The following is a 16,196-nucleotide window of genomic DNA, read 5'->3' on the forward strand; positions in this document are numbered from 1 at the left end:
ATGGTCTATTGATAGAGTGAAGTCATGTGTAACTGTGCAAAAGGGCCGAGGGAAGACTCCAGTCTCTGGAGGGAGATGTCTAGGATATATTAAGCGGTAAAAACCAAAGTGCAGGAAGGTATGTGGAGTCACTCCCTTCTATATAAGAAGGGTATGGTGGGAGGGAAGTGTGTGTACATGTATGAATGTGCTTGTGTTTTCAAAAGAAACAATGGAAGAATAACAAGCTAATAAAAATGATTACCACTGGAGGAGGGTTTGCAGGGACAGGGATAGGAAATAAATGTCTCTTTTTTTAAATTGAAGTATAGTTGATTTACAATGTTCTGTTAATTCCTGCTGTACAGCAGAGTGATTCAGTTATACCTACAGATACATTCTTTTTTATATTCTTTCCCATATGGTTTATTACAGGATATTGAATATAGTTCTCTGTGCTAGATGTCTCTTAACATACTTTATTTTGACTTTGGAACCATAGAAATGTTTTACATAATTTAAAAAGAAATCACTAAAGATTGAAAAGAGATCAAAAAATGAAACAAGAAATCTGTATCAGGTTGGTACTAATCTCTCACACAGATAAAATAATTCTTTCAAGTGATTTTAAGCACAGTCTTTGGACCATACAGTTGTAGTGGGGAATACTTACATTGTTATTTGAAACAATTACAGTTATACTGTAGGAACTACAGTTTGCAGTATATAGGAAGAGGGGAGTGTATAAAGAATTTAAGTAAAGATTGTATAATACTCAGCTTGAATAGGAAATATCACTATGAACTTTTATTTTCTCTCTGAAAAGGAAATGTTTCCTAACTCTGTACTTTGAAAAGGATCAAAAGTAAAGACAATCCAGTGGCAGTGAGTATCCTTAACACTCAGATTGGGATTTCCTAAGTACCTTTCCCACTAAAGGATCCTCTTTCTAAGATAAATAGGTGATTCCAGGTCTAGGGCAGGAACTGTTAAAGATGGGACATCTTTCACGTGGAAGCAAGGAAGCTAAGAAGGACCCCTGGGGTGGAGTCAGAGGGACACAGGAGCCAAAGCTGGGGTAGTTTGAGCATCAAAAAAAATAATGACTGCAGTGGATTTGAATCAAACCAATGGAAAATAATCCATGAATCCAGAATGATAGTCCAAGCAAGAAAAACCCAGAAAATCAATCGATCACCTTTGCGAGTTGCTAAGACACTGACTTCATTACTCTGAAAAATAGATGGAAAGAATCCAGCTTTGATCGTGCCTTTCTAGGACAAATTGTATTTGAAGATAATCAAATAGCTGATGAGAGAACGTTGTTAATTATGGGGAAATCACAGCTAATACATGCAAAAGGAACGAAAAATTAGAAAATCAGCATTTTACAACTCCTAATGAGACAGCAGAGCAAGGTGGGGACCATCAATGGTGGCAAAATCCATCAAGTAACAGGGCGATGGAAAATTTCCTCGTGGCTAAGTCCGGGTCCAGTCTAACTCGGTCGTTGCCACAGAATCTTCCTTCCAGTAAGTGGGACTATTCTCACAGCCTGAAGGGGAAGACCATTCCTTTGAGTAGAAGATGAAAGTGTCAAAAGTGTACCTATGTCTTGTCAATTTTAAAAAAATGAAACAGATTTACTAGTGCTTAATAGATGGGCTGATAGTAATCATTACATAATTGATGTATAATGTGCACATACACTGTGGGTGTACCTGGATTGTTTTCTCTTGATGGGATGCACAAGGGAAAGTTTGGAGACCACAGAAGTAGTGTCGTACTTGTAGAATCAGGTCGTCGTCAAGTCCGGCTGTCTTATTATGGGATTACCAGTGTTCTGGCAGGTGCAGTACAGGGAGAGGGTAGAGAAGGCTGTCTAGAAAGGGCCCAGCAGGAGGATAAGGAAAGAGAAGGACGCACCCACACTGTTCCTGAAGCATGTTTAGGGGTAGGGAAGTGAGACGGATGCTCCTGACCAGGTCGATGCTCTTGAATATTCAGAGAGCACCTCTCACTTTAAGGCTGCTTGTATTTCTCCTCTAACTCATCTCCTCACTAAGTTGGTAGAATTTCTACAAGCTGAAAAGCCTGGCTTTTTTTTTTCTTCACTGTTTTGCCCCAAATCTCAGAATTTCACTAGAACTAGCCTCTCTGTGTGTTCTGTTTGCATTTGGGCATTTTTGTATGTCAGCATAGGCTGTTCCCAGCACCTTGCCAAGCAGCTTCTATAGGGACCAACCGAGTGGTCAGACAACAGTAAGGACATTTAACTAGCTCTTTGAGCAATCAAAGATCGCTTTTTTTCCGGGAAGCTGAGCTGAGAAGTGCAGTTCTTCCCGTCAGGGCAGGCTTCTTGTTCCTTTTCCCTTTTGTCAGTACTCTAGTGTCGCTTCTGAGCTGCCCCAGAGCCAGCTCTGAAAAGCTCAGCATGGACCAAGCTATTCCTCCTCAGAAACCACAGTGCCTTCCCTTTGCCTGTGGGGTCAGTTCCAAAGTCCATAGCATAGCTCTCGGGCCCCCTGCCTTCTCTCCCCTACCACGGCCCTCCCCTGGCCTCCCCAACCTCACTAGACAGTCTGCTGGTCTCTGAAGGTGCCACCGTGATTCCTCACCACCTTTGCCGCCTTCATATCACCCTTACAGCAAAATTTTATTTTTCTCTTGAAGTCTCTATTTAAATGACTTCCTTTCCAATCAAATTAAAAAAAAAATAATAACCCTATTGTAAAAACAAGGAAAGCCTCCCCAAGGAAAAAGTCCCCCATATCTTAATGTAAGCATTATTATCTTTTTCAGGGGTATATATTTTTGCATAGTTATAACACACATACTAAAATTTTATATCTGCTTTTTTTCCATTTACTATATCAAAAAATATTTTCAAGGTTCAACTTTTCAAACCATTGTTTCCAAGGCTGTTTTATATAGTCTGTCAAGTGGACTTTGTATTTATTTGGGGTACTTTTGTTAGTTCTTGTTGAGAATTAATTGTTGCTTTTTCTGGGCTTGCCAGGAACTTGACCCTATATTTAGGCATTATTTCCATCAACAGCCTTTTATCGGCTGTGCGTACTGCTTTTTCTAAACTCCTGAAAGAGTTTAGAAAAAATAAGGTATTCTCTTATTTTTCTCAGTCCCAAACAAGGTGCATCATACCCCAGTAAAGGAATGAAAGGAACCTGCCAACACAGAAAAATCAAATAGAGAAGACATCTGCCTGTACCATTTTACAAGAGAAAATAAACCCCTGAAGTTGGTGTCTTGCACCTTGAATTATCCCGTATTTGAATAGTTCTAATTATCTGCCTGACACGCTCTTTCACAACTTCATCAGTCGTGGGAAAACATCTTCATCTAATTGAGTTTTTTTCCTCTCTTGCCCTGAAGACTGTGGCTGAAAGTAGCAATAGCAGAGATTACCAGCTTCCCCATTCGTAGTTTCAGGCAAGCTGCATCTCAGACTTACATTTACCTCCTGTCGTTGAAAAGTTTCCGTAGCGCTTATTAGTCTGTTTAACAACCTCACCGTTCATATCACTGTAATAGAACATGTCCTATTTTCGAAGCAAAGTCTGTTTGTACTGGTTTATTTTTACTTAAGTGATTTTTTTAGTCCTTTTAAGAATTTGCCTTCTGGGTGGCTCATATCGTGGAATTATAATCCGGGCTGGGAGATGCTCAGCGTTTCTCGATACATGTAGAAATTTGGGAGCTGTGATAGAGATGAGTGAGGAACAGATTGGGGATTCTGGAGGCATTAGAGCCTCCCTGTTTCACCTCCAACCCCTTTGCATTTGTTATACCATCTGGCCTCTGATGGGGTGCTTTCTCCTGTGTAGGCTTTTAGGTCTCCCAGGGTGCCAAGTTCTCTCTGACAGCCAGGCCGTTGCATGTGCTGTTCCTTTGTCTGGAAACCGTGTCCCTCGCTCCCCCCGTCCCCCCTGCTCACCCTCCAGGGAGGTGTCCTGTCCTCCAGAAAGCCTTCCCTCCCTGAGCCTCGGGCTTCTGCTCCTTTCCCCTCCCCCACCCCACACCTGTGTGCCTGCCCAGATGCCACTTTGCAGTCTCCATGAGCATCATCACTGCTGAGTCCTCAGTCCCTGAAGTTGTAACATCACTGGTGATAGATATTGGTTGAATTAAGAAGAAAGAACAGGGGCTTCCCTGGTGGCGCAGTGGTTGAGAGTCTGCCTGCCGATGCAGGGGACACGGGTTCGTGCCCCGGTCCGGGAAGATCCCACATGCCGCAGAGCAGCTGGGCCGGTGAGCCATCGCCACTGAGCCTGTGCGTCGGGAGCCTGTGCTCCACAACGGGAGAGGCCACAGCAGTGAGAGGCCCGCGTACCACCAAAAAAAAAAAAAAAAAAAAAAGAATAAAGAACAAAGTAGACCCAACCACAGAATGGAGTTAATGAAAATGTAAGTAACATCATGACACTCCCGTGCCCACAATGACGTAGCCTCTCACTGTAGAGGAAGATGAGTCACCCCAGTTGGCTCAAGGCCTGGCCCCGCTACCCGCCACCCCGACCTCATCTCTTACTACGTGTCCTGTTGCTCACTACTCTCTAGCCTCCTTACTGTTGTTTGGATGGGCCAGGCACACTCCTACTCGAGGACCTTTGCATTGGTTGTTCCATCCTCCAGGACATTGTTCCCTTAGACTTCCATATCCCCTCCTTCAGGTCTTTAACTCAAATGTTACTTCAGTGAGACTAACCCTGACACCCCTACCTTTTTTAAATGCAACTCCTTTCTCCCCCAACTTCTTATACCGCTTCCCTGCTTTCTTTTCCTCTATAACTGTATTATCACTTAGCATTTATGCTTCACGGACTTTTGTTTATTTTCTTTTTTTCTCTGCTGGAATCTGAGGATAGTATTAGTAGGAGTTTTGTCTGTGTTGTTCATTGCTGAGACTCCAATACCTTGCAGAATATCTGGCACATAGTAGGCATTCAGAAAATACTTATCGATTGAATTAAATTAAATTGAACGATAATGCCTGTTCTATTTTTAGTCCATGCAACAATGTAGGGAAGGGTAAGGAATGTACAAATCTAAGATTACACTGTAGCACAGGGAACTATATTCAATATCCTGTGATAAACCATAATGGAAAAGAATATTAAAAAAAAATGGGGGGCTTCCCTGGTGGCGCAGTGGTTGGGAGTCCACCTGCCGATGCAGGGGACACGGGTTCGTGCCTCGGTCTGGGAGGATCCCACATGCTGCGGAGCGGCTCAGCCCGTGAACCATGGCCGCTGAGCCTGTGCGTCCGGAGCCTGTGCTCCGCAATGGGAGAGGCCACAACAGTGAGAGGCCTGTGTACTGCAAAAAAAAAAAAAAAGAAGTGTGTGTGTGTGTGCGTGTGCGTGTGCGTGCACATGTGTATAAACTGAATCACTTGGCTGTATAGCAGAAATTAACACAACATTATAAATCAACTATACTTCAATTAAAAAAAAATCTAAAGAGTACAGAAGCTTCTTGAAACCAGTGAACTCATGTTACTCTCCCTTGTCTTCCCACAGAAATGATTCACATGGTTGGGTTTTCAAGAGTTGTTCAAATCATACTGGTGGTCGTTGTCATTGACATTCTGACTCTTTGAGTTTCTCCAACGACTTGGGGTTTGCATCCATGTTTATTTGCATGATCAGATGGGAATAGTGGCTTGTAGACCAAAAATTTTGCCTGATGAAACAGGAATTTTAGAAACAAGCCAGTTCCCTTTCATGCAAGTGACAAACATGTTGGCTTCAGCTGAGGATCCATGGCTTCCATGTACGACTTTATTTTCAGGGCCTGACAAGCAAAGGAGCTCTTTTTGATTCAAACAGCGTTTTTGGCCTTTCATTTCACTTGGACCGGGAGGGCTCTTGCCTTTTACATCTGTGCTGACCAGTGAGTAACAGGATCAGCCTTGTAATTCCTTCAGTCTGAGACTCAGCCTCCAGGAGAAATGTTCTTCTAAGGGGTCCATTCCCTCCTAAATTGCTTTTTGACACTTGAAAAATTTACTCTGGTGTGCCTTCTGTCAACAATTCAGATGCTCATCTTTTCAACTCAACTGTACATAATAGTTTCCCTAGCCTGTATCCCAGCCTCCTGTCTCTCAAAGAGCCTAGCATCACTACCATTTGGGAAACAAAATCAAGTTTGATGAAATTTGAAGCAAAGCATCACTATGTGCACATTTTAAAATCAGATGGCTACTTGTGTGATGTAGCTATTTTTCAGTAGAGTTTTTTTCTGTCATGTAGGTTTCGTCATCACCAGAGTCAGCATCAAAATTGTGAGTGCCGTGAGTGACAGCAGCCAGTATTCTTCCCTGTTTTGTTATGAAATTTTTGAAATATACAAAAATGGAAAGAAATGTAAAATAGAAACCCAAAGCCTAGACTCCACAGTTAACAGTTTGCTTTATTCTGTGACCTATCCATCTATATGTCTATCTTCTCTCCATCCGTCAATCCAATTTTTTTTTCCTTTTATGCATAAAAGAACACTTAACCCTTAGATGTTTCAGCATGACATCATTAACGAGAGTTCAATATTGGTCACCAAATTGTGTTTATTTATTTTTTTTATGTACAAAACTAAATTATTTTATTTAATTGTTTACTGTCTTCCTCCCTGGCTGAATATAAGCTCCATGAGGGGAGCTTCATCCATGCTTATCTTGTTCACTGGTATATCCTTAACTCCTAAATTGTTGCCTGGCTCATAGTAAGTGCTCAGTAAATGTGCCGAATGTTGAATGAATGATGATACTGAGAAACCTGTGATGTTAGAATTTTAAAAGCCTAGATCACTGATTTGTTTCCCTTCTTCCCAAATCTACGTTGTGACCTAGATAAAAAGATATGTTCATTTACCTATTTAATAAATATTTATTGAACATCTGTACTATACTAGGCCTGAGCTAGGTTCTAGGGTAGAGTGGTGAGCTTCCTTAGCTAATGATGAATCCTGAGAAGAATGGACTTTGGTTTGGGAGCTTGTGTGCAAAGAACATGATGCTGGAAGTAATTCAGGCGTGACCTCTGCTGCCTAGTAATAGAGCTCTGCCTACAAAGTCAGTCACACCAAGTAATGAAGCATTCATCATTGATTTAATCAGTCGTTCATTCAGAAAATATTTCCTCAGCTCCTACTATGCTCTGGGCTCCTGGAAGTCGGAGGCACATAAAACACGGCTCAGTCCTCAAGGAGCATATAGTCATAAGTGGAGACAGTGATGTGTGATAAGGACTCTAACTCTTCGTGGTCTAAGAGAGCAGAAGAAGGGTACTCACCTCAGTCTTAGGGCGTCAGGGAACCCTTCAACTAGGAGGCGATGAGAGCTGAGACTTAAAGGCAGGAGGAAGTGATAGACATGCCAGACACATGCCAGCATGAGATAAGATGGAAAAACATGGCATTAAAAACCCCGGGTAGGTCGTGAAGAAGAGATATCTGTGGAAGGGTGACCTGGAATGACAGGTGTACTTGGGTGCTGCTTCCCCCTGAGGGTAGTGAAGCTTTTCCGCAGGAAACTGCCATAGTCACATATTTGTTTCAAAGAATACCTTGTCAGGCAACACAAAGGATGGATTGGAGTTAGGAGGCAGTGAGAACGGGACGAAGGGGCAAGGCTGGAGGTGTGGAGACTACTCGGAAATCCACTGCAGAGTTTGTGCGGGTGCAGTGATATTCGATAGTCGTTGATTTATATAGCCAAGAATTGGAAACATCCTAAAGTGGTAGGGTGTATTAGACAGGATTTCGGTCGAACTGGCTTGGTCACAAGGGTTTGTTGGCTCTTGTCACTGGGAATTGTTAAAACCGGCTTGAGGCAGAGCTGGATTCAGGGCTTGGAGGATCTCTTTACCCTCTCCCTATCTCGGCTTTGCATGTCTCTGGATTAGCATCATTCTCAGGCAGGCTCTCCTCACATGGGCACGGAGATAACATTTGCAGCTCTAGACTTCTACCCTGCCAGCTTAGTAACCGTAGCAGCAAGATGTTGACTCCAAAAGCAGCGCGCTCATCATGGAGCAATGTGATAGGCGGGACTTGGATGGTAAACCCATCTTTCAAGTGAGCCTTGGTCGAGTCCAGTCCTGTGGATCATGTGCCCATCCTTGGAGGCATGGGGAGTGGCAGAGGTAAGGGGTCAAGACTGGCACCAGTTCAAGCCACCCGAATGGAACAGAACTGCATGGCTGGTGTGGGAAGTGCAGTTGGTTCCACTAAGTGATGCTGGCAGAACGGAACCATGGGCAATTCCATCCTCAGTCTAGGCGCTGAGGTATTGTGCTGCTTAAACAAGTAGTGATGAGTATGGTTATTACCCCAGAAAGATACCTGTAGCACTTGCTGTCAGAGAAAAAAGAAATTCACAAAAGATCCAATTTTGTAAGACCCAACTTTGGTTTGAGGATTAAAAAGGATCCATGAGTCTCGAAAAAAGGAGCCTAATAGTGGTTATTTCTAGGTAGTAAAATGATGGGTGACATCATTCTTTCCTTATACTGTCTTTATCGTCTGAAAAAAAGGTATACACTGAGGATGTGTTTCTGTTGTAACCAGGAAAACCGTTTCTATTTAAAGAAAAACTTATCTATTGAAGTTTTGACAAGATTTGGTGAGGTCAGAACTAGAAAAGGTGAACAGGAGAGAAGGAGGAGATGGCTTCTGAGAAGCTGACATCCCCTGGACTTGGTGAATTGGATGGCTGTGAGGCTGCAGAGGGAGCCCAGCTGGTCCTTGGTGACTAGGTGGCATGGGGGTCCCCAACACTGCAGGGCTGGCAGACATCTGCTAGAAGGAATTTTGTACTTCTTAAGAGATGTTTAGAACTGACTGGTTGAAAAATAAAGACCTAGGAGAATTTATGCTGTTGAAAGAAGGTTCAGTTTGACTTAATAAAAGTTGTGAATTACATTTCAAACGAGGACATTATAACTGCTTGGTAGATATAGTGTATACCTAACTTACTAAGTAGTTGGTAAGCTCCATGAAGGCAGAAACTCATCTTTATGTTGTAGTTCCTCAATACCTAGCATATAAATGTGGTTCATAGAAAGAGTGCTCTAAAACGTTTGTCACTGAATGAACTATTCCATCTAAACTAACAGTAATTATTCAAAGAAGTCATTGCAGGAGTCAGCTCAGGAAACTCACCAACCTGATTTGGTTTGTAATCATTTGTGAATAGGTGCTTTCCAAGTACTTAAAATAATGCTTTTCTTAATAAGAAAAAAAAGTCCTAAAATTCTTTAAAGATCATTACTAATGTTGAGGAAATCCCTTCCAGTTTGTACCATGTAGAAAAAATCAGCTTGCTTCCACATACATTTAACTAGCTCAAGCTGAGGAAAGTCTCTCCCCTCCCCCTCCCCCTCCCCCTCCCCCCTCCCCCTCCCCCCTCTCTCTCTCCCTCCCTCCCTCCCTCCCTCCCTCCCCCCCCTCTATATATATATGTATATATTTTTAAAGTAGTCTTTTATGTTTATTTTGGTCTACCTTACAATATTATTCTCCTCCAAAGCATGTTTACCACTCTGGTTCACAGAGTCCAGAAAATAAAATATCTGGACTCTGAAGCTGTATATTAAAGTGTTTTAAGGAGCTTGGGCTCTGGAAACAGCTGGTCTGGCTCTGAATCCCAACATTGCCATTTCCTGGCGTGTCAACTTGGGTAGTTTAAGTAACTCTCTCTTTTCTCATCTGTACAAACATGTTATAAGGTTGTCATGAAGATATAATGAAATGGTCACTATAAGGCACTCAGATTGTCAGTTATTTAAAAAAAAAATCACATTTGTTTACCGCCTGGGTTGGAGTGATTTCCAAAAGTACAAGATTTCCTGTGTCTCATTTATGATGGGATTTCTTTGATTTACCTTGAAATGTAAATACCTTCCCTTTGAATACCGTTCCCACAGCTGAAGTCTGTGTTCCCATCTGAAGGCAAAGCAAAAGACAAAGCTTGGCCTGAGGGTAGATCTCCACAGAAAGGTCCTTTCAGATCCATCAGCCTGTACTTCGGCTTTTGGTTTATTTTAAGCAACTTTAGGAAGACTTGTGTTCAGACCAGGGCTCGTGATGGGGATGACACCAGGAAGGCACCCAGCTGCTGGCCGGCTCCTTGGAAGCAATACACACCTGCTCTGTGGGTACTTGCGAATCACCTGCCGGATGAGTCTCAACTGAGCATCCCCTCACGTTATAGACAGTCAGGGTCCTGTGGGTCCTGTGTGGCCTGGGAAGAGACATGGCTGGTCTGCCTGCTGCTCTTGAAACGTGGCAGTGCGTCTCTAAGTGCTACCTCTATTTTTAACTTAAGTCGCACCTGAGCTTCTTAAACTGGTCCTGCAGGTTGTCGATCGCCAAGTTTAATACTGCAGACGAGAGAGAGGAGTTGAAATAAGGTGTGTAGATGAAAACTTAGAGGAGAGCTTGTATGTGTAATTTATTCCTCATACAGTGTCCAAATAGTCAATTTAGTACCAAATGATACTCATAAAATGGTAAAACCTCACCATTCCCCACAAGTTTTTTATTATTTATTTATCCCTCCCTCTCTCTCTCCCTCCCTGCCTCCCTCCCTCCCTCCCTGCCTCCCTCCCTCCCTCCCTCCCTGCCTCCCTCCCTCCCTCCCTCCCTCCCTGCCTCCCTCCCTCCCTCCCTGCCTCCCTCCCTCCCTCCCTCCCTGCCTCCCTCCCTCCCTCCCTCCCTGCCTCCCTCCCTCCCTCCCTCCCTGCCTCCCTCCCTCCCTCCCTGCCTCCCTGCCTCCCTCCCTCCCTCCCTCCCTCCCTCCCTCCCTCCCTGCCTCCCTCCCTCCCTCCCTTCCTCCCTCCCTGCCTCCCTCCCTCCCTGCCTCCCTCCCTCCCTCCCTCCCTCCCTCCCTCCCTGCCTCCCTCCCTCCCTCCCTCCCTCCCTCCCTCCCTCCCTGCCTCCCTCCCTCCCTCCCTGCCTCCCTCCCTCCCTCCTTCCCTCCCTCCCTCCCTCCCTCCCTCCCTCCCTCCTTCCCTCCCTCCCTCCCTCCCTCCTTCCCTCCTTCCACGCAGGGTCTTAGTTGCAGCATGCGGAATCTAGTTCCCTCACCAGGGATCGAACCCAGGCCCCCTGCATTGGGAGTGCAGAGTCTTAGCCACTGGACCACCAGGGAAGTCCCACCCCACAAGTTTTTTGAGTAGATTATTTACTGCCTCTCGCTCTCATTGTTCAAGCTGTGGGGAACTTTTGACACAGAAATATAAACAGATATGAGGTTTTTTTTCTTTTTTGGGTCTTGATGATCATTTTATTTTTGAACATACCTTAGTATATGATGTATTTTTCCAACCTGTTAAGTGTTTTAGATACTAGATTATTTCCTTTTTTAAGACAGGCCCACCTAGAGACTAGATAACTGAACTGCAGAAATGAGTATCTAAAGCATGGAGCTTTAGTCACCACATACATTTTCTGAAGATAAAACCACGATTTCAGAGTTTAAAGTGTCTGATTCTATTTCAGAATTTCTACGACGAATCATAAGTTTTAAAAAGAGATTTCTTGAGCTGCCTTATCGACATTTCAGATGCATGCAGACTCTCTTCCCCTCCCCCAGACCCCTTCAAACCCCCTTCCTGCCATCTCCTCCGAAAGGAGAAAATGAAAGCAACCATTGCCTCTTGTTGGCAGTAGAACTTATTCAGTGATTTACTTTCCAGCCAACTGCAGCCATAGCCATTGCCTCTGGGCACTTGTTCAAAAACGCCGAAATGCAATAACAGATTGGCCAGACCACACAGGACTCTGCAGACACAACCCTATTATCTCCTCATCTGTCACCCCCATTAGGCAGCAGCCTGGGAGACGGGATGGTGATCACGAGTATTTAGGCATCTCCTTCACGTCCACAGCTCACGGCTCTCCACCCGGCTTCCTGGTTCATCTTCCTGCGGGTGCATGAGTGGGGCCCGGGCCTTCAGATCCCTAGAGCATCTTTAAGGGCTTCTGTCCCTGCTTCCCACCTGGGAGAGTCCTGAGAAAACCAAAACAAGACACAGGAACGAGCTTCCTCCGGTTGTCCATTGTCGACCACCCACCGGTGAATGAACAGGGCACGGGCAGCACTGTGCAGACTTTACTGAATATCCAGTCTCTCTCCACTTAAGTTATTTTTAGTCGTTCTATTAAGGTCAGAGTCAAGCCGAGCAGTTGCTTCATTTCATATTGTGAGGCCTCTGCAGGCTTGGTCATCTCCTGCAAAGCAGATTTCTCTGGTCAGATGACTGGATAGGAGAGGAGAGTCTTTGTTTCCTCGAGAGACACTCATTTTCTGATTGTGGCTTTCTGGTGAAATTCCTTTTTAAAATCATAGGCACAAGAGACAAATGTTTGAGAAGGGTATATGGGCTTGCTTTCTCCCTTGGTCGAGTGTTAAAATAGAGAAGTTTAGAACTCAAACAAGGAGCGATCCAAAGGAAAATGCCTCTTCTCTTCCAGAGTCGTGTACCCTGGAGACTAGACACGGTTCCTTAGGGTGGTTGGCTTTTGGGGGGGGGTTCCCCTCCCCTCGAGCTTCACCTTTTATTCTGTCTCCGTCCCATCCATCCGTTCAGTACACGGCCCCAGAATTACATCTGTCATTAGTGAGTGATTCTTGGAGGAGGTGCAGGGTTGGGGTGATGTTGCTTGGTTTTGCCCCCCAAATCCCCTTGTGCCCTACTGGATGGTGAACACACAGCTGGAGTAGATGAGAGCAGCAGGGTCCACTGACCCTATTGAGGACCATGGATTCAGCCCTGCTCCCTACAGATTTCTGGCCACTAGTTGGTAAAACCTGGACGAGGGAGATAGTAGCCTTGGGCTGAGGAAACAGGAAGAAGGGGAGAACCCAGCTGAATGGATTTTAAACAGATGGACTTTCCACTGAAAAAAGCAGGGTTGGGCTTGGGTTAATCCATCCTGGAGAGGATTGTTCTCTGTGAAGGTTGAGCTGGGGCTGGGTGGGAGCAGGCCACCCCTCGCTCCTCCCAGGTAAGAGAACAGGGTGAAGTGAAAACCTTTAAATATGTCTGAGACAGCTTACATGACATTTGTAATCGTTGGTGTTCCTTCTTGCTGATTGAATCCTAACTGCCCTGTCCCATCCTTTCCACACCAGCGCACACCCCAGACAACAGCTTCCTGGGGTTCGTGGTCGAGCAGCACCTGAACTCCAGCGATATCCACCACATTAACGAAATCAAGAGGCAGAACCAGTCCCTTGTGTACGGCAAAGTGGATAGCTTCTGGAAGGTGAGTCCGTCTGTGCGTGCCTCTTGCTCTGAAAAGAAGCTTGTTGCGTAATTTAATTTAACTTTGATCCGGGCAGTAATCAAGCCAAGTGCCCACGGCTTGACAGGGTCTGCTTAGAAGTAAAAAAGAACATGCAGGGATTTGGGCTGATCGGTGTCTGGGCGTCTAATAAAGGCTGTATGTACCCGCTCATCTGTACGGTGGCTGCACAGCAGTGCCCCTCACTCTTTGCATTTTGGAAGTGATGCATTCCGGCTCCTTTCCCATCCTCTGCTTGCTTCCAGAAGCCGGGGCCTCACAGGGGCTGGATACCTTTCTGGAGCAAAGCATTGCACAAGGAGACCCTTTGCCAAGTGACTCATTTCCTCTGCCCGCTGTGAAATGATTTGTAAAGGGAGGCAGCTCCCTTTGCCTGGGGAGGGCAGTGGCCCTTGCATCCTCTTGTCTGTGGTCAGTACTCCACTACGTGGGAAAGGGAGATGCCTGCCTGGGTTGACCACAGGCAGTTTACATGGGGACATCTTGGTTGAAACAACATTCTTGGTCACAGGCTGAGCCAGGTTTTCCAAGAACACTGGACTGTTGGGCCCTGGAGGGCCCCTTGGTCCTCCTGGGTTATTTATTTCCAGGCCCCATCTGGGGAAGGTATGAGAGAAGAGGAACCGGATTGGGGCCTGACCTGTTTACATGGCATGCAAGTCGTTTTATAAGGAAAGTCCGCCTTAGTATGCAAATTTTGCAGTATTTCGGGGGACGTGTTTGTACAAGATGGAACAGTCTCCAGGACTTCGAAAACGTGTTTCTTCCTAAACATAAAAGTTAATCACTTTCTGGAATGCTCAGGAACTGTGCGCTCCTGTTACCCTGTCTCCCTTACTTAGGAAGTTAGAAATCTGATCACTGAGAGAGCACACATGATGTGCAGGTGAAGGATTCCCGGTTCTTGGTTTGCTGACCCCGTGTTCAGAAAAGGGAAAACATTGCCACCCCCTTTGCAGTTCTAAAATGCTAACTATGTGGAAGGGGCAACACATCAGCTTATTTGCAGGGAAACTGATTTATATCCGAGGAAGCTGATTTATTTCCAGATAACCGTCTTTGCTGTAAAGAGCTAGAATCCTGTCTCAGTACAGTGGTTCTCCACTGGGGACAGTTTTACCCCCCAGCGGACATCTGGCAGTGTCTAGGGATAATTCTGGTTGTCATGATCGAGGGTAGGGACCCTGGCATCTACTGGGTAGAGGTCAGGGATGCTGCTAAACATCTAACAGTGCACAGGCCAGCCCCACAGCAGAGAATTATCCTGCAGAAAATATCAGTAGTGCCAAGCCTGAGAAACTAGGGCTGGTTAATAAGATTTATTTCCTAATATATTATTCCACATTTTCTCCTCTCAAGTAGAATAAAATCAGTTGAGATTATAAGTGGTTATTTCAGATGTTCCCATGAATTGATACCTTTGCTTCCTTTGTGTCAAAATCAGCCCTGTGTGAACAGAGCAGTTTTCAGCTGACATTCAGGTGAACTTGGGTTGAAAAGGGCACATTGGATGTTCTCGTTCTCAACTCCGTTGTAAAGAGAATGGATCATGGCACTGGTTTTAGGAAGACTGGGGTTCTTAAAAAAAAAAAAAAATTGTAACTCCCTTCTTCCTCCTGTACCTGTTCAAATAAACTAGTTTGCATGTCCACGTGGACTTGACCTTGAAATTATACACTTCTGTTTGGGACCCAAGTGCAGCTTCTTCCTAGGTGCTTCTGGCAGCTTTTTCAGTTTCCCTAGAAAAATAAAACAATAAATTGGTTCTGAAGGCTTTTTGGCCACCTTCTTTTGGACAAAATAATACTGCCAGTAAAAGGATGATTTTCTTGATGCCAGTCAGGATCCCAAAAGTATTAACCGTGTTGGCCCGAGTGGTTTAGGGTTGGAAATCCCTCCAAAACCCCACAAGTGACCTGACCTTCCCCATCCTGTGCATCACTCAAGTATTACCAAAGACTGAGTAAGTGGTGAGTTGACATTAGAATTTGTTTGAATACCAAAAATCTGGTTTGTGGTTTCCATTTTAATACATTATTATTACCCAGCATTCTTTGATGCGAAAGACCCCAAAAGATGAAAAATACTGTAAAGTTTTCACATCAATTCAGGACATAATCTCAGACTTTGGAACACAGCACAGTATATGAGAGTTTAGTTTCTTTCTTCAAAACTTCCCCATCCCGTAGTACCTAGTGCATAGAAATCAGTCACGTTCAACACTGACTTTAGCTAGCAGGAAGGTTGGTGTATTTTTTTCCCAGCCTTTTGCCCCATTCTCTCCTCCCATCCAACCAGACGTCCTTGGGAAGGGGAGCAGTACTGTCAGTCCTGGGAGGTTTGGGATTGCAGCGGGCGCATGTGGGCTGGCACAGCTTTGGACCAGATGATTTGGGCGGTCCTCCCTCACCCTCAGGTTCTAGGACTCACTGAAATTCTGAAGATAGCTGCTATGCTATCACTCCTCCGCCACTTCCTCCCCACCTGCCGAGGCACGTGATTGGGGAATGCCACCCCATGACCCCTCCACCTTTCGCCGATTGGCCCAGCGGGTTGTCCTCTGACCCAAGGCAGCAGGACTTTGGTGGTTGGCTACCGTGATTCTGGCTCAGAAAGCCAAGCTAGATCAATGGGATTCTTCACTTGACGTTGGAAAGTAGAAGGGCAGTGAGCCGTGGGTGCAGAAGTCAAAAGGATGCGTCCAGAGGTGTGATGAGACCCAAAAGCCTTCCAGGAGTCCAGTGATGAGGAAGCAGGACTGATCTGGAAAGGGAGAGGGTGTTGCTGAGAGGATGGTACAGCAGAACCATAGGGAGGAGAGGTACCACCGTGAGAAATGTGGGGTGCTTTGCAGGGGCCACGTAGGAAGGCAGACAGACAGAAACCACCCA

At 45.1% G+C, this 16,196-nt stretch overlaps 1 protein-coding gene across 1 annotated transcript in view; it reads left to right on the forward strand.

The window, feature by feature from the left end:
- MGAT5 (alpha-1,6-mannosylglycoprotein 6-beta-N-acetylglucosaminyltransferase) overlaps positions 1-16,196 on the forward strand; it is a 224,544-nt gene that overhangs the window by 115,183 nt on the left and 93,165 nt on the right. The window contains exon 10 of the mRNA XM_065880603.1: positions 13,133-13,266. Within this exon, the coding sequence (XP_065736675.1) occupies positions 13,133-13,266 (134 nt within the window). The remainder of the gene's footprint in view (positions 1-13,132; positions 13,267-16,196) is intronic.

This window comes from Phocoena phocoena, chromosome 7, assembly GCF_963924675.1.
Source record: "Phocoena phocoena chromosome 7, mPhoPho1.1, whole genome shotgun sequence".
Taxonomy (NCBI): Eukaryota; Metazoa; Chordata; class Mammalia; order Artiodactyla; family Phocoenidae; genus Phocoena; species Phocoena phocoena.